The 19,130-nt window shown below is 36.0% G+C and overlaps 1 protein-coding gene across 1 annotated transcript in view; it reads right to left on the reverse strand.

Moving 5' to 3' along the window:
- AGMO (alkylglycerol monooxygenase) overlaps window positions 1-19,130 on the reverse strand; it is a 190,317-nt gene that overhangs the window by 84,972 nt on the left and 86,215 nt on the right. The window contains exons 6-10 of the mRNA XM_005153053.3: window positions 7,291-7,357; window positions 5,582-5,647; window positions 5,401-5,480; window positions 4,144-4,278; window positions 3,550-3,666 (exon numbers count right to left, since the gene is read on the reverse strand). Coding sequence (XP_005153110.3) covers window positions 3,550-3,666; window positions 4,144-4,278; window positions 5,401-5,480; window positions 5,582-5,647; window positions 7,291-7,357 — 465 coding nt within the window. The remainder of the gene's footprint in view (window positions 1-3,549; window positions 3,667-4,143; window positions 4,279-5,400; window positions 5,481-5,581; window positions 5,648-7,290; window positions 7,358-19,130) is intronic.

The raw sequence follows: 19,130 nt of genomic DNA on the forward strand, positions 1-19,130 counted from the left end.
TGGGACTGATCCAAATCCCATTTCTTCAAGGAGCTTTGGATCAGATATAGATGTGCAGATCTCAGAAGTAATTTTTACTCTCTGGATGCAGTGCAGAGCACGATATAGAAAATAAACACTGCATGCTTTCTCCTGTGGAAAATATATATTTGTTCTTTATTGTTTTGCTTTCTTTATAAGTTAAATGTAGGTCATTCAGACAGACGGTATATGGCTGCTCTTTACAGATAGAGAAATTTAACACTTCTACAGGGCGTGAGACCAAACACTGCGCAACTGTAATCACTTGAGAAATGTAATAGCTGTGTGCTGTGTCTTATGGCTATTATGAAATGGAACTTATACCTAGAAATGAGGAAAACAGTTAGCTGTCTCCATTTATGGAGCTATGCCACAGTTATGACATAATTCATAGCCAGACAGAAAGTTCCAGTTGTATCCATAGACATTTCATAACTCAGTGTAGTGGAAAACTGATATTGAAGAAAGATTTTTGCCAAGTAAAGTTATTCATATGCAGGCTTCCTTCTCATGACAGCTTCCCTATTATACTGCAGAGTGATGCTGGAACTCTGCCTTGGGACCAGCACTTTCTACACCCACGCTAAAAGTTTATGTCCTGAGACGAGGTGCTTCTAGGCGCCTGTGCTCTCCTCCTTCTTTTCTTCTCCTTACTACCTTATTACATGGCAGTTTTGTGCACAGAATTTTCTAGCTGGTTTCTATGGTAAGTCCATAAATGGCGGATCTTGATGATATTTCCTACAGGACTGAAAGAATTTAGTGATCATCTGGGCTTGGGTGCATTTTCAACTTCCCTTATTACTTATTCTTAAACAGCTGCAGTTATCAGAAGAGAAAATAATCTGGACCATCAATTTTTCCTTCCAGAACCAGAAAATGACAAAAAGAGAAAACAATAAAATAAGAAAAAAATCATGAGCAGACTCCTTACTTCTCAATGCTAAAAGCAACGGCAACAAAGTAAAAAAAGACAAAGCAAAAACAAAATCAACAGAACAAACCCCCCCCCAGTTTGATCCCTATGCAAAAATTATTTGCTTCTGGTATGTAGGAATCTAGAATCATATCTGGAAAGTCTTTCAGAGGCATTTCTCAATATAAGAACATTGGCAATAACGCATATTGTATATCTTGTATACATTGGAGATATTTATCCTTACCTTTGTCTTAATTTCCTGTCTTCAAAAATACTCAGAATAGACTAAGCCTCAGACAGTTTAGTAATCTTCGAATTCCCTGCAGTTGCAGCATGACCCTTTATAGGGGTGAACACGATGTGTAGAATAACTTTGTATTAATCAGAAGAGTATGTCTGAGATACCTTTTATATGATATTGAGAACGCTATGTAAAACACTCTTTAAACTTTTCTTCAAAATTGCATCATTCTATTGGTCTGATGTGCTATTCACACTACATCTAACCAAAAATGGAGCAGTGGGGGGAGACAGGGCTATAGCAGCTAGTATATGTGGAGCTGCCAGAGCTGCTATAAGCCTGCTGCCTCCTATACCAAGAAATTACTGCAGGCAGAGACCTTCTCCTGTCCTTCTCATTCTGGAATACAAGAGGAATACCTCAGATGGAAGACCAAAACATCAATGTTCAGACAAGATTTGAAATAGCTCTGCAATCTTCTGGGATCTTTCATGGATCAAAAGAAGTGTGACCAGAAGGTCAAAGGAGGTGATCCTGCCCCTCTACTCTGCTCTCGTGAGACGTCACTTGGAGTACTGTGTACAGTTCTGGTGTCCTCGACATAAAAAGGACATGGAACTGTTAGAACAAGTCCAGAGGAGAGCCACGAGGATGATCAGGGGACTGGAGCACCTCCCGTATGAAGACAGGCTGAGAAAGTTGGGGCTGTTCAACCTGGAGAAGAGAAGGCTGCATGGAAGCCTCATAGCAGCCTTCCAGTATTTGAAGGGGGCCTACAGGGATGCTGGTGAGGGACTATTCATTAGGGACTGTAGTGACAGGACAAGGGGTAACGGGTTCAAACTTAAACAGCAGTTTAATAGCAGAAACTTAAACTATCCAGTTTAGATTGGATATAAGAAGAAATTCTTTACTGTGAGGGTGGTGAAGCACTGGAATGGGTTGCCCAGGGAGGCTGTGGATGTTCCATCCCTGACAGTGTTCAAGACCAGGTTGGATGAAGCCTTGGGTGATATGGTTTAGTGTGAGGTGTCCCTGCCCATGGCAGGGGGGTTGGAACTAGATGATCTTAAGGTCCTTTCCAACCCTAAGTATTCTATGATTCTATGGATGACCGCGGCCAGTTATGTGAAAAACACTTATTTCTAGAAATCTGCCTCTTGGCTGGATCCAGTCATGTTGGTCATGGGCAAAGCCACTGGGGTGCAGTGTGTGGGGCTGGTCCCTGGGGAAGGGGCATGGGGCTAGTGGCAGGCAGGGGTGCTGTCCTGCACTGTCCATCAAGGTGGGCAGTGGACAGTAACACCATTAGCTCAGGGTCAGAGATCATCAGGTGATTGTGCTGGGACAAAGCAGCTTTGACGGCAAGCAGAGACTGAAGAACCCAGGTTGCCCCTGTCACCCTGACAGAATGCCTGTGGCAACATGACTGACACAAATACAAGGCTTTAACCAAAGTGGTCTTAGAAAGGGCTTAAGAAGAAGGCCCAAGAGCATTTTATCCATATGATAGAATTTTGTGTTGTTTTGGTAGGTCTTTGACTGATTTGTGGGAATATTAAATGTATTAAAATTATGTTTCATAACTAGAAGATCTTAGCTTTATTAAAGAAGAGTCGCCAAGGTTGGAAGAATGAAAAGGAGGTTGGAAGGCTGAAGCCATGGTAGCAGTTAATGTCCTGCTTCTTGAAGGCAGAAGTGGCCTCATAGTTCACCTTCACAGACTGCCAGGAATCGATGGAGGAACATCTTACATGGGAGATCTTATCAGCCCAAATGCAAGGTGGTAAATATGTGCCTCTTCCTGGTCTATTTCTATCAGTGCTGCTCTGTGTTCAAAACTGGAAAAAGGATTTGCCCTGAGTCTGTGCTCCTCCAATTTTGAACTCCAGTTTTGAACCAAGCTCTCCATCTTCAATCACGACAAAACCTTTGCAATCTTCCTTCTGAAGCCTGGGTAATTAACAATATGAACAACCTTGACATCTTAAAATCTACATAGTTTCATGTCCGAGGTATATTTTTCCTCTCATGAGGTCCTAAGAGTTAAAGCTCACATATATGTCTTCTATGGAACATACATTATTTTTTTTGTTTAATTGCTTAACTTAAGCATATTCATCTATAATTAATTGAAATGGCTACTAAATAATGTTTAATAAATAATGTAAAACATTATATATTTATTATGGTGTATTTATCCATTTACGTTGATTCTTTTTCCAGAATCTAGTTGTTATTATAATAGTTTAAATAAGATATGAGTCAGGCTGTAGAGCCTCTACTCAATGATTCATTACTTAAACATGTTGTGCGTGATGCAACTGTTAGCATGAGATGCTGTCTTATAAAGACAGAGATTACTTACATTCACAGCAGCAAGAAGTTCAGTATATAAGTCCATTATTACAGCAAAATGTATAACTGCATAGCAATCAAGATAAACTGGTACACTTGGATTGAAGGGAACTTCTTTTCCAGTGATCTGTATGAAGCAAAACAGGTAATAGCTTTTGACAATGACCTACTCCAGCCTGCTATTTCTTAGTATTCTTTATACTTACAAACACAAAAAACATTAAGGGACGTAGATAATTGTACAAAGGTTATCCACTATCAGATTTATGTACTACCTAGTGTGAGACAGAGTTTAATGCTCTCTGTGTGTATGTTAACAGCCAAAAGAAAAAGTACCATACCCTATAGAGCAGTTTTGAAATCTTTTCAGGAAATGAATAATGAAAAGATAAATAAAAAAAAAATGTTTCCCTTCAAGTAAAAACACACAGATAAACCATTAATTTCCTTCGGTTTCTGTTCCCATTTCATCTTCCCCTATGCTTTATGACTGCTAATTTGCTAATTTCAAATAGCATGTGTAGAGTTTTTAATATTGATCCAGTAGCATTAAGAGGTCCAAGAAAATTACACAAAGCCGAAAGCCTGTGCATGTTCTATTTACCACTGGGATTTCCTCAGGAAGGCCAAGTCTAGGCTTGCTTGGTCCCCAGCCTGGCCCTTTGAATAGGACAGAAAGCTTATTGCAGAATCCAGGTGTGGCCCAAAATGTGTTCCAAATATGAGCCAAGGGACGTAACTGAAAAAAAAGAGAAAGTAATTTTTCATTGTTGGTAAAATAACATTTAATAAAACATTACATTTTATTATTTACTTGAACGTTAAAAATGAATTTTTGAGTCTGTAGAGAGAATAAATTAGGAGTAGATGAAGACAGTCAGAAGTACAGAAACTATGACAAAAATAGGTAGGAGCCATGTCAAGTCCTTGGTTTATAGTGAGGATTACAATGACTCCAGCTCAGAGGAAAACCTGAGTATTTAACAGTATATTGTATAGCTATATTTATGGTAGTTTTAACTTAGAATTTGGTTACGGGGACCTTGACATTACATATTCTCAATAACAAAATGACTTAATAGCTGACAGTAATGGATATAGCTGCACAGACTCCGGCCATCCTTTCAGCTTCCAGCCCAGACACCCCTGCAGGTAGAATTTCTCATTCTTTGAGATACCTTCTGGGGTGAACAGTCATGAAAAGCAAGTGGAGACTTCAATACTACTCAGTCCCTGAGGTTTTTACATAAAATTTTTATCCAGCTTAAGTGAAGCCTGGACCAATAAATCTGAGAAGCACCGCACTAAGGGGTTTTTGGGCTTGTTTGTTTGTTTGTTGGTTTATTTTTTAATTAAAAAACTATATTCAACCTGTTCTGCAGGTTTTGCTGATATCATGATGGTTGCTATACAATGCTGTCAACAAAAAAAATCTGGGGTACTCTGAACAGCAAATAAGCAGAAGAGATAAAAATATCAAAGGTATTGCAACATGCAGTTATTTATGAAACAGCAATATTTAGAGAAGACAAACAACAGGTTAAACATATATTTTTGTCTTTGATGCATATTGCTCTACATATGGCAAAATGGAAATCATTCAGTCTAAGGCCTGTTATAGTAGAACTATTGCAATTAATTATTAATTTTATTGTCTTGTTTTTTCATGTTGACTACACACTCTGCATATGCTCAATGAATCACTAGAAATATTTATTTTATAATTAAATACTGAAGAAAATGTAGATTATTTAATTGTGCATCAATGCAAGGATGGCCTCAACCGTGCCTAAGAGAGGAGTTTCTTTCAAATGTGAGTGCCTGTTAAAGACACCACAGTCAGTGATACAAATTATAGCACCTGGAGCATGATGGGATCAAATGAATTCACTGGATGTGTTAAACCATATATGACTTTCTCATCTTCTGCTTCAAATGTTCCTGATGAAGTAAGAAAAAAGAACAACCAACAATCAAATTCAAAAGTATACATGTTTTTGCCACACTAACTAAACATGAGAGAGAACACATTTTTTACTTACCAAATATCCTGTCCCAGATAATGAATGTGCCACCATAATTTTTGTCAATGCAGTAAGGATTTCTACCTATTATAAAAATCCTTTATGAGACCAGTAATTTCATATATAAGAATACATGCTATTGAATTATGAAGGGAAATCTTCATCATTAGCATCAATTTATAAACAAAAAAAGAAAATAAAAGGTAGCTAACCCACCACTCCTAATATGCTGTAATTGTTTCGTTCTTAATTGTTCTCTTTCTACTTGGATTCAAACATAGTAATTAAATGTGTCACACACAAAATTCCTGTGAAATTGAAGGATTAATTTGGAGAATAAACTCAATTCAAAATATATTTATAAAGACAAATTAAATAACAGACAAAAAACAATTTTCATTTTTTACCTAAGAAAATACATGCCAAATACATTTATTCACAATCATCTCATTAATGGCTTTCAGCCGTCTCTATTTTCTATTCCATATAGAACCACAGAATTAACTAGGCTGGAAAACACCTTTAAAACCATCAAGTCTAATCTTTACCCCACCACTGCCAAGACCACACCACTAAACCATGTCACTCTCTGATCCTACCTTCATTATTATTAATTGACTTCAGTGTGAGGGAAACCGATCCTCCTATCTGTTTTCTGGGAAATTGGATTTGTATATAGTATAGGTCTTCTATCAAAAGCATGAGCAAAGAAACATTGATTACATATCCCCAGGTTTGTGGAGACTGTCTGGAGAAACTGTACAGCACTTGATCAGCTCCAGGGTGATTCTGCTTAACTCCGATCAGGGTCAAGGGATTAGTTTGGATTTACAGCACAGCAAATAAGAGCAAAGTGTATCCCTCCAGGATTACCAGTACTTGTGCAAATTTTAAGGATTAGACACTTACAACATTGCAGTCTTTTTAAAAGGTCTACACAGTGCCATAAACACTTTACACTTGGAGGATATAATAAATATTAATAACATCCTCTGTACCAATAATTGCATTTGAGTCTGTTTCCAATTATTTTGTTCTTCCATTCCCCTATTACTTCTTTACTTGTTATCTTTGCACACTGAATGACCTAAGGGTATCTATGAAATCCACTTCTATTCCTCTTAAATGATCATGACATTTTTCAGTATGCAATGGAGTTATTAATCAAATTGAAATATGCAATATGGTCTGGAATGCCTCTGATGAAATTGACGAAAAATCAATCATCATGCACTTGTGTGAAGTGAGATTTTTCAATAATTCAGAAAGCTGAAACCAAATTCCACTAAAACATTCAACAGTTCTTATAAAGGGAAACTGTGCCTTTTCACACATTCATTGTTTGAAGTTGAATGAAAAACCATGTTAATGATTGACAAGTTGATGATGTCTTAGCAGTCACAGAAGGATGAGATATTTTTCTATCACTCTTCATATTTAGAAACACTGAACTGTTTTGCTGAAAGTCTTAAAATATCCTGGCTTAATTTCTGCTCAGTAATTAATCCTAAATGTGAAAACTTTAAATATCAGTTATAAAAAAGGTCTTAAAATACTGTAAAATTTCTAACTCAACAAGGACTATTTTTGAAGCAATGATCAAAATTTAAATCCTTCTGTAAAGCTACTTTTACAATACAATTCCAGTTCCTAATTATTATTAAACAAATAGTGACCACTAAAAAAAAAAACCCACTAAGGAATAAGTGTTTACACTTTTAGCTTACCATGATGAACTCTGTGATGACTGGGAGTATTAAGAATCCACTCCAGAGGCCCAAGGCTGGTAACAACCTTGAAAAAAAAGAATGTTTCCATGAACTTGAAAATACCATATAATATGAAGATGGAGGGGAGAGGAAGAGGAAATGCATAAAGAGGGCATTCATCTTAAGAATTGCATAAAAAAACAAGACTGCCATTTTTTTTGCCTAAACCATTTCACTGTTAAAAGAATTTCACTAACAACTTTATCCATATCCATTGGCATTGCTTGGGATCCAGTGTAACTGCAAACAGTTTACATCTGCAAATAGCTGGCACTGACCCAGAAACAAGAACTCCTTCCTCCTTCAGTAGCTTTGATTGTTTGTTTCTTGTATCTGTGACCTTATTTTACCACAGCACAAATGCAGAAACAGAAGGGGAAAAAAGCCCTGATCTGGGAATTGAAGCAAGTTAAAACTAATTTTGCTTCGTTTTTCTAAATTAGTTTCACTGGATCACAGAATCCCAAGGGCTGGAAGGGGCCTCGAAATCTCATCTAGTCCAACCCCCTGCAAGAGCAGGGAAACCCAGAATACATCACACAGGAACTTATCCAGGTGGGCCTTGAATATCTCCAACGTAGGAGACTCCACAACCACCCTGGGCAACCTGTTCCAGTGCTCTGTCACTCTCACAGTAAAGAAGTTTTTCCCGATGTTCACATGGAACGATTCAACATGCAGTCACAAATAAACTGGCGTGACTCAGAGGCATGAAAAGAAAGAAGACCAGCATAAACTCATAGTAAAGCATTGGCCTAAGGCAATGATTCCACAGTACAGAAAATCCAAGCCTTGATCATCTTTGTACCAGACCAAAAAATATAACAGAAAGTTTTGACTGCCATAAAAACACTCTAATGAGTCAAACTTTGCCAGAAAATGCTGATGAATTAAGTTTGTGTCACCAGGGTTTACGGCAAATTAGGTACTCGCCTGTTTTATGGAGCCATAGGAAAGCCAGCACTAGCTCTAAATATTGTGCTTTGGTTAGCTCAACAGAAGTGTGTGGATACCCAAACACAGCAACCATTGCCTAACCCCAAACACAAAGTCATCAGTCAGAAATAGATACAGTCACTGGATGATCAAAAAGTGTTTCTATTTAAGATATAGCCTAAAATTGTATTTATTCACCGTATCTAATTATGACCATAATGTCTTGCAATTAAGAAAAAGAAAAAGGCAGCTAAATAAAAATGCTTACACCTTAAGAAACAAAACCAAGAACCTATCACTTTATCTTTTACAGAATTTAATAAGTAAATTTAATACTCCTATTGTTGAAGTGGGTGACCTATAATATAATAATAGAGACAATACTGGCAAACAACTCACTAAGGAGGCTGACCACCATTACTTATAAGAGCAGTCCCATCATCTAAATAAATAAAGGTACAAAGATTTTTATTAACTTCAGGTTCACAGAGCAATGTCTAAAATACTTCAGTTCCATTTATGTTTAATTCACACTTGTGAAAGTGAAAGTAGATCTGAACTCAAAAAGTAAATACAGGACATTCTTCAGAAGTATTTAAATTTTTATGAATCAGGCAAACATCACAATTACAGGAAAAAAATACATTTTGCTCATTTTTGTCTTTAGCAAAAGTTAAAAGAATTTCTACTTACTAGGTTAAGTAAAGCATTTCTGTAATTAAAGGAGTATATAAATGAGTAAATTCCTTAGAGATAATTTGGAATGTACGTCTCAAAATCCTGCACACATTTGCTTGGAAAAGCAGAATATTGGGACAAGTTTGCTTTGTTTAACACAGAAGCTAAGAACAACCTAAGTAAGGCCACTATGTATTTCTCAGTTCTCCCTCAAATAAAATCAAGCCTGAAAAGACCACCTAAAGGTAAGAAATAATTCATTGTTCATGCTAGCTCTATTTCCCACCTTTCTTAAGCAGAAAATCCCACTGTTCTAGGCTATGTAAGATGTGACCACTAAATGAATTTAATGAGCTGAATGTCAGATTGAACTGCAGCCCAGCACCTGAGAGAGCAGTGATTTATCTGTTAAACCACGCCTAACTTTGATCTGCTTGGGTTTAATATATTGTTAGCTCAGTATTTTAACAATTTTTGTGAAAAATAAACCAAGTCTGTGCTAGGAGAGCAGGCAATCACTAAGGAATAGCTGTCTTCACTTTTAGCCTACAGATACAGTAAAATGTCCTTCAAGTCTTAAATATACAATATATAAATTTATATTTAAAAATTAAAATTAATCTTTTCAAAGTCCATATAATACATCGGTATGCTAAAGAAACTTATGCAGAATTTTAAATAAATACTTCTGACTAATCCTAGAGAAAGTATTTTCTTTGGAAAATGAAACCTCTCTCATCCTTTTGTCATGGGTTCAGCAGTAGCTCATGCTCTGCCAGGGAGGAGGGAGAGATAGGGCGCCTGGTCTGGGCTAGTCGGGGAGGTATTCCATACCACAGCATGTCCTGCTCGGGGAGGGGACTGGAAGCTGGCCAGAAGGGAAGGGGTTAACAATCCAGGCTGGGCTCGGAGAGGGAACTGTAAGCTGGCCGGGAGGGGAGGGGTGAGCTCTCTCTTCGAGGCTGGCCTCGTGGTGGCGGGTGGTATCTTATTCTCTCTCCCTGTTTGTCTCCTCTAACACTGATTTGTTAGTGGTATCGGTAGTGATTTGTGTTATACCTTAATTGCTGGACTGATTTTACCTCAATCCGTGGGAGTTGTATTCCTCCGGGTCTCCTTCCCATCCCTCCGGGAGTGGGAAGGTGAGAGGGGGGGAGGGGAAACAAAGAGGGAACTGTGCAGATTTAGTTTAAACCATGACACCTTTCAAAATAGACTTTCTTCAGGTGATGACATTTACAAATCTACTGAAATATCTTCTCTGTATCATAATTAGTAATTGATGCCTAAGTCTACTTTGGTTCATTATTCAGCCAAGGTTGCCTCCATTGCAAAGACATACACAATGATGGGAATATCATCTGAGATAACAATCATAATTGCATCACAACCACAGAACTCTGTACCTGACCAAGTAAAAATCCAGCATGCTAAAATTAGCAATTTATAAAATCATCACTTTAGCTAAAACACATCAAAAATATTTCTGTCACCAGATAGTCAAAATGGCACAGGGTGCTATTTCTAGAAGCTTTCTTTGCTGTCAATAGGTTTACTTCTATATATTTAGTACACTCCTAAACCAGAAAAACATGTTGTCAGTGTAAAACTTTTTGTGTCAAAAATCTGATCAGTATTTTATAAACATATATTTTATACATCTATCCATATATCATTCTAATGAACAGAAACATACCATATCTGAAAAACAAAAATAAGAACTGAAAAAGCTCCTAAAGATGAATGCCAGCAGCACCACATGGCAAAGAACATAATTATTTTGTTGAATTTTTCTGTATTCTGCCATCTTACCTGGGGCAAAACAAGAGTTTTGCAATATTTTTCACCAAAGTAAATTATCAAGGCTAGTACAGTAAGAAGATTTTTGCCAGGTAAGATTCTGACCCTGTCATGTCAGGCTGATGGGAACTTACTGCAATCACAGTGAAAGAAATGAAATTTGCAGGAATCAACTTGTAACAAAATTTAATGTGATTTAATAACAGCCTGTTCAAAAGAATGCCTAACAGGCAATGAAGAAGGCCAGTGGCAGGTAGTCCACCTACCCATCTACCTTTCAGCTGTCAGCCTACTCTTGCTTCTGTCTTTTCATTGTGTCCAGACATTTTCCTTGGAGAATGGCAATTGCAAAGTTGCTCATAAGTGTTCATGGTAGCAGTAACCAGAGTTGCAACCACTCACCAAAGCATGTACACCACTATGGTTCATTCATTTAAGACTGTAAAAGACTTTTATCTTAAAATAGCGTAGTATTCAAAACAGCTTTTTAGACAGAGATCTTTCACAATGTCCACAGCTTTGGAAAAAAAAACAAACCAAAAAACCAACAAACCAAACAAAACCAAAACAGTTTTAAATAAAAATTCTAAAAATTAACAGAATATTTGTGATAAGAACAGCAGAACAGCTCAGGTTTTGTGGCTTGCAAACAGCATTTTCTTTTAGAAAAAAGGAAAATATTTCTGCTACTATAACTTTTGTATGCAGTAGAAAGTTTTGTTTCAGACTTTTTTACTGGAAAGTTGTCTCAAAATTAAAAAAATAAAATAGCAGAAATGTCATTATTCAATATCCCTATTGATTGTACTTCAAACCTTACTCATATTATTGAAAGGAAAAAGAGTCTGCTTGTTAATATAAAATATTCTTGTTATTTATAGCATCATCTTAAGTGATCCTGGGAACACCAAAAAAATTGCTACCAATCTCTTAAACGCTGAAGAACCAAAACTGTTGTCCAACCTTATCTGTGTTTTGACCAATATGGCTAAGGGGTTTACATTTGTGTTTGTTCCCCTGATACAGAACACCTACTGTTTAAATCAATTCCTGTCTCCAATTTTTCCTTTTACAATTAACACATCGTGTGCACCTCTATTTCCCATGCCAGTGACCCACAGATGAACTGCAGCAAAACTCTTTTCCTGTTTGCTTTGTTTGTTTTTTCACATCCCATAGCCACAAAATAAATTTTTCACTTGCCAAAACACTTACAAATGGACTCAGTAAACTACTTAAAAATCAGACATGCAGGTATCTTATGTACACCAGTTATTAAAACTTTGTCAGATCTCTCCACAAAACATATATTAGTCTTTCTTTCCTTTTAAAACAAACCAAAATAATAAAATCAAGCAATCTATTCCCTCCATTTTAGTTTGGCATCATTAAATAATAAAGCAGAATTACTGACAGTATTTGAAGCAATTCCAAGAGCATTTTAATAAATAAGGCAGGCTAAAAGCTGCATGCTTAGAAACAGTTTCCATACATTACTGAATAAAACATGCTGGAAGTGAAATCCTCATATATAATGAGAACTAAATGTTTTCTTTTCTATAATAGTAGTTCTTATATAAAGATGTTTCCTTTGTGACAACAATCCCTAGCCTAACAGAAAATTATGGAATATCTCTTATGGCATATAAGCACCTCCATTTGCGGTCTCAGAGTTTGTCAGCACCAAGGGAAATCCTTACTGCCTGGTACCTGCACCACTTCAATGTAGTTCTTGTTTAAATAATGAGAAAAAATCGTGACATGAAATCCAAAGGAAACTTTACATCTTGTGCAACAACTTCTCCTGTCACCACTACAACATGAATCTTAACTCTGTTTCAACATGAATGCTAGGAAGGAATGTCAACCAAGTAGAGCAGGCAATGTTACAGTAAAACCATTTGTATATGAAAAGTTCTGTTTTGATTTTTTTTTCTCTTTGAGTACAAGAAAAGCTGTTTGTAGTACAGCATTTCTTTCAATATTATTGTGTCACTCATCTGCAGGACAAGGAGGGTAAATTCATCTCTGCAGCATCACCAAAGGAGCACTCTGAACTTTGGAATTTCTGTAGGACTAGTAGGTAGTAAAACACATATTACTACTGATTTCCTCATCAAAATGAAGATTTTTATACCCAGTATATAAATTGGTATCTCAGACAGTCTGGTGGGGAAATTTAAAAGTAAGACCCTAATTACATTCCTCAGTAGAGGTGCTGTGTTAATTCAGGACAACACACCCATTTATTTATACAGATGGCTCTGGTGATCAGATTTGCCATGTGAAAACTCTACGGGAAGCTGGAGAAAGGCGGAACTCCTAGGATTTGTGCTTGTCTGCCAGTTTCACACTTTGAAATCCCCGGCAAACCCTGATTTATACACCACCAACTGTTTTCCTGTCTGATTAGGCAGTTTTCTACTTCAGTAAGCATGTAAAATGGATGTAGCCAAATTTCCACACTAAGGAGAGAATAAAACAATATTTATAGTTTAGAAATAAAACAAGTGAGAGGAATCAGGCCTGTTGGGATCATAAAGAGTTTCATAGGGGGTGAATTTCTGATAAATTGGGATTGAGGAACAGGAGGTGAAAGCCTAATTTTAATGGATAGTCTGGTTTATTATGTTTATATAATAAACACACAGACTTAAGAAATACGTTTATAATAAATTATCTTGAAGGCAGGCCATTGTCAATTTTCATTGTTTTACACTTCAACCAGGAGATAAGGTTTGAATCAAACTGGCATCTCACATGAATATTTCAGTTAACGCTTTCAGTAAGTGGATGCAACTTTTTTTTATTTTCCTTTAAAGCTCCCATTAAGCCTTGTGGGAAAGATGAGCACATATAGGAAGTCTCAATCAATTTGTGCACTAAAAATGAGAGAAAACCTACACTAACCGGTTGTTTTAATTGCAACGTAACAAATAGAGGAGAAAGTCACTTTTCAGTCATGTATCACGTTAAGCGTTTTTAACAAACTCAAGGAGAAAAAATGCTATACAATTTCAGTACTTTTCAGCAGCTTGACAAATACATGCTGGCAATTGAAAGGGAAAAAACCCAACAAAACAAAACAAAAAAACCAGAACATAATAAAAAATAAATCAGTGTGCCAGTCCTGAAAAAAAATAAAATATAGCCAAGTGTAACTCTTCACCTTCTCCTTTAAAAAGATCAAAATATAGGCAGCAGCCTACACTTTATGTTTTATCAAATAAGGATGCTTCAAATTTTCTGTCAGCTTTGAAGCCATTTAGACAGATTCTCAGTGAGTACAAGTGAGGAGAAAAACTCAAGAGTATTGCATGCAATATATCAAGATGAGTTTTTTTTTCTTTGACAGCAGTATCTCTAACTTATCTTCACATTAATGTGGTTATTATGTTAAATTTATTTGGTGAACAAGTTATTTAGATTGTTTTGCAGGATGCAGAATATACTGAAATGCACTGCATGTTAAGTAGCTGATTTCACTTTTATATTCATAATTTTCCAGAGACATAACAGACACAAGTGGCCTAAGTAAAATTCTTGAAGTACAATTTTTAGTTATAGCGTATCTGCAGGTACATTAAAAGTATTCAGTCCCACTGCTGCTGAAGGAAGCATTTCACAGCTGTCCCTTGCAAGAATAGCCTTTGGTGTAAGGACCAGAAGCCAACAGTCAAACACAAATACTTCATTATTATGATTAAAAGGAAGTTCCTGCTTATGTTCTTGTCCCATAACTTTTCATTTCTGGTCTCACCAGTGACTCAGCTCCAACAAACAAAGGGAAGGGTTCTTCTGCCTGGAGTTCTGCCCATCAATGCAAATCACCAAAACAAGCTGATTATCATGGTGCAGGCATTTTTTGAACGAAAATTATCATGGCACCTGTGCTGCATGCTGTGCTCAGGGGTACTAGGTGCAGAGCACTAAGCTCATTTAAATGACTTACATATTTTTAAGTCCCTCTCTATACTGCAGTTCAGTTGAAAGAAAAGCTAGATAATATTAAAATACTTAACTCACTGTGTCAAGGCACTTATGGGTAGATTCAGATACCTAAAAGTGCCACGGAACACATAGGTTTTAAATAGGAGGCTTATCCTGGGGCTACTAGCTTGTAACATTGGCTCTCCTAATTATCTCTGAGGTCCTAGACACCAAGGACGGAACTCCAAACCTCATCCCACTATGTGTTTCCTGATCAAACTGTGCTCAAGCGCAGCTTACACTTAGCAAGACAGTGTGCTGTCTTACGAATGTTTTCTCTCTTTTGTTATTCTTTTAATTTAAAACAAAAGCAGCTATATGCTTTATGTATGAAGCAAGATAATACTTTCCTCCTCTCTCAGGGGGAGTGAAACATGGAAGACTGGAACACATTTTGCATTTATTGCTAGTATTTCTGCTTAGTGACTGTGTCATTAGCTGCGCTCTTCTCCACGTGCTGGCAAGTGCAATGATGATAAGACTTTCATCCTGCAGGTTGGTCAGAAAATCTAATAAGCCATTTTGGCAGACAGGCTGGATTGAAACCATGAGATGTCTTTGTTTCTTAGAATCATGTTTGAGTTTTATTGTCTATATTGTGTATATATATATATATGTGTAAAGATATATATCTTATGTGGACCTACAAAGGCACTGTCTGCATTAAAGAAAGCATTTTTATCTCTGTGATACTTATTGACTTATTTGTTCTCCTTCCCTCCACAGTAAATGCTTGAGTTGCGACTTGGTAGCAGGAGAACAATGGATTTCTGGATGATAAAAGCATCAACTACCACGAATAGGACCAGAATTTTTTTTATAAATCAAAATTTTTTTCTTTATAAACCAAAATTTTTTTCTTTATGTAAATCAGTGATTAGTTCATTTCCCACTGGTTTTAGAATAATTTCTTGAGTCTGTAACAGTGAGAAAATCCAGTACTAAAAGCCAGTACGCTGTCAGACAATGTGATCTGTTTCTCGGAATTCCACTTAAATCTTTTGCGTTACTGAGACCTGTCAGACACAATCTTGAACATCAGACTAGCAGATTGGCTGTAATCACCTTTAATTAGATTCATCTTTTTGGTGACTTTTAGCAAAAGTCTCATGAATGGGAAGTTTTTGATCCCTTGTAACCTGACTAGGACAGATATGTGTGTTTCCAATTTGAAAGAGCACATCAGACAGACCTGTGTCTATTTTTTGCTATAGGGGCTGAATTGAAGAAAATAAGTTTGTACTTTCATTAAACCAATATATTAGAATACATAAAATGAAAGGTTTTGTTCACATATGCTATTTAAATTCAAAATGAGCTTCCAGAATCAAATTCAAGAGATACTGCAATTTCACAATTACTCAATTTCAGTGTATTACTCAATACACTGGATTAGTACTGATTTTCCTTTTTACTGGTGACACCCTTTATATTAAAAAAAACCTTAACACCAACAACAAAAGAAAACCAAAAAAAACCCACATTTCTAATCTCAGCCAGAAAATCAGATCAGTTCACCACACCGTTTCCATTGTGATCCATTCAATATTACTTGTTTACCCCCATTTTGCAAAAACTTCCACATATTAAATTCGACTCATTACTTACTGACCCCAGAGGAGCTATTCATAGTACATTAAATTAAGCATAAATATATACATTTGTAAACAAGGCCTCGAGATTTTTTACCTACCAGCAGAGCATTTCCATTTTTCATTTGCAAACTATTGAAGATTTTAGTTCATTATCAAAAATCTTTCTCCAGCTCCACAATACAAGCACAAAACCAAAATTATCTTCTTCCCAATGCAAACACTCAAAACTATTATAGTCAAATAGGTTTTGTTAAAATGCTTTTTAAATCCAAAGTCTCATTTCTTGATCAAATTTACCTTTCAGTTCTACAAAATGGATTATTAAATCCCTCCTAAATCATTAAACTATTTGAGAGCACTTTACATAAGCCTTGTTACAACTGTTTTCTCCTGCACTCCTTTCTTGTTTATTTAAATGAGATTACAGCACACAATGTGGATAAGCTAGGTACAAAAAATGGAAAAACAAAATCTGTAGAGAAATAGAGGACCAATCTCAATTGGTAGGGCCTGGGAATTAATGACTATCTATTGTCTCATGCTGTCACTTTTTTATCACATTGTCCTAGAGATTTTATGATTCCTTTAATCGCCATCCAATAGATGTTTGTCTCAAATAGCTTCTTCTTTAAAAGACACATATGCCCTCTAGAGTTTCAAGAATACCTTTTGCTATTGATGCGGTAATCACCTGTATACTGCTACTTCCAAGAAATACATAATTTTTTATTTCTTTTACTTAAATTTCCTTGGTTCTTCAGTCTGCTTGCTCAATTACCTTACCGACCTTATTCTCATATTTTGGAAAAAAACAAACAAACAAAACCAAACAAAAAAAAAACCCTATAGAAGACTTTTTCTGAATCTGGCCATCTTCCTAGGTAAGAGCTGGTTGATGTAAGGACTTCAGGATTGAGCCACAACATCTCACCTGAACTCAGGGAGCCTTGATGGGCTGTGCATGGATTCCTGCCAGGAATGGAATTCCTTTTCATGAAAGCATGAAGCCTCCACAGTTCCTCTCTCTTCAAAAGATTTTTATTAGAGAAAACTGAGCAGAAGTCAAAGCCAAAGCAAGTCATAGAAAGAAACTTAAGACTAGTACACACTTCACTTAAGGGCAAAATATTTTTTGACAAATGCAATATACTTCCACGCAAGTTTCAATTTTACTTAGTTGTTGATTTCTGACTAAAATAAATGTATTTCGGCTTGTATTTGTAGCAATTTTACATCTTCTTCTCCAGCATGCATGAAGTATTGCCAAAATTTTTCTCATTCCTTGCCTGTTTTCACGCATGCTACTTCTGCTTAATAGTAGTGGTTCACCTTTTTCTGCTCCCAGAGTTTGATGAGGTAGACAGACTTAAACAAGAGAAAAAGAGATGTTTTAAGAAACCTGACTTCCGTGAGCATGGTAAAGGGCAGATTACAGTCTTTCCTTAAATTAGAAAATTAAACAGAAACTAATGCATGTCAAAGATCAAACGGGAAAGGAATAATCTGCTGCTGCAATTACCACCATCAGGGTTTGATTCAGTTGATACTTTCCAAATACATTTTGACATCTCATAAAAATTACAGCTAAACCAACATAAACTAATTTCTGTTTTTCACAGGTGTCTATCAGGTTATAAACACACCTAACTTATTGGCTGTAATAAATGCATAATGGAAGGCTATAGTTTAATATGAGCCATAGAACTTCTGAATCACCTGTGAAAATAAACTGAAATGGAGTATTTCTGTCTGTCAGTAAGTCCTGAAACATTTTGTGGCTTTTGAAAAATTAGATTTTTAGTGCTCTTTGACCAAAGGGTTTTTTTTGTTTTTTACTCCCCTCATGATTTAGATGAGAATGGTCTAGTTGTAGAAACATTTCTCTCAGACCATTTAAGATAAGATCTACTGACTCATTCCACTGACCTAAACAGTACTGGATAGGACTAAAAATTGTTTTCTCTTCATTTATTGAGATCATAGAATCATTTAGGTTGGAAAAGATCTTTAAGATCATAGACTCCAACCATAAACCTAATACTAGCAAGTTCACCACTAAGCCATGTCTCCATGTGCCATATATACACATCTTTCAGATACCTCCTATCTTTATGCACCATTACAGAAAAGTGTTGTTTTCACTTGTTTTGGGGTTTTATTTTTTTGTTGTTTTGTTAGTGTGGAGGTATTTTTTCTTTGTTTATTTGTTTTGTGTTTGTTTTGGTTTGCTTTTAATTAAAATAAATACTAATTTATTTCAATACGTCATTGCTACTTAAAGATTTTGAAAAGATCTTTGGCAAATTTCTGATATAATTTCAGATTGCCATGTACACAGTGCAATAATACACAGAACAATGAAAAAAAAAGTGGGTTTCAGACAGCAAAAGTTCTTTTAATGGAGAATATAGTTAAGTGCAAATGAATAACTTAAGTCACAAAGTCGTGTTTTTACTCTAGAGCACCCAATCCTTTTTTAATAATTATAGAAATGCCTTTCCTTTATCAATAGCCCATTCTGATTTTCATAGTAATAAAAGATCTCTAGCACCAAGATGATGGTATAGTACAATCTCTGTGTAAGATTTATGGTATTTTAAATGCTGTACTATTTTACATTAAAGGCCAAAAGCTAATGCATACCAAGTATGTGGGAAATAAAGAAATCTAACTGAAATAGAATGAGTGAGTACTTTTGATCTTTATGATTTGGTATACCCTCCTCACAGTAATATACGAGCCACTTGAGTTAAAATAAAATAGACCATATCTAATCTGCTGGACAAAAACTAATGTAAC

This window comes from Melopsittacus undulatus, chromosome 1 (assembly GCF_012275295.1).
Source record: "Melopsittacus undulatus isolate bMelUnd1 chromosome 1, bMelUnd1.mat.Z, whole genome shotgun sequence".
Classification (NCBI taxonomy): Eukaryota; Metazoa; Chordata; class Aves; order Psittaciformes; family Psittaculidae; genus Melopsittacus; species Melopsittacus undulatus.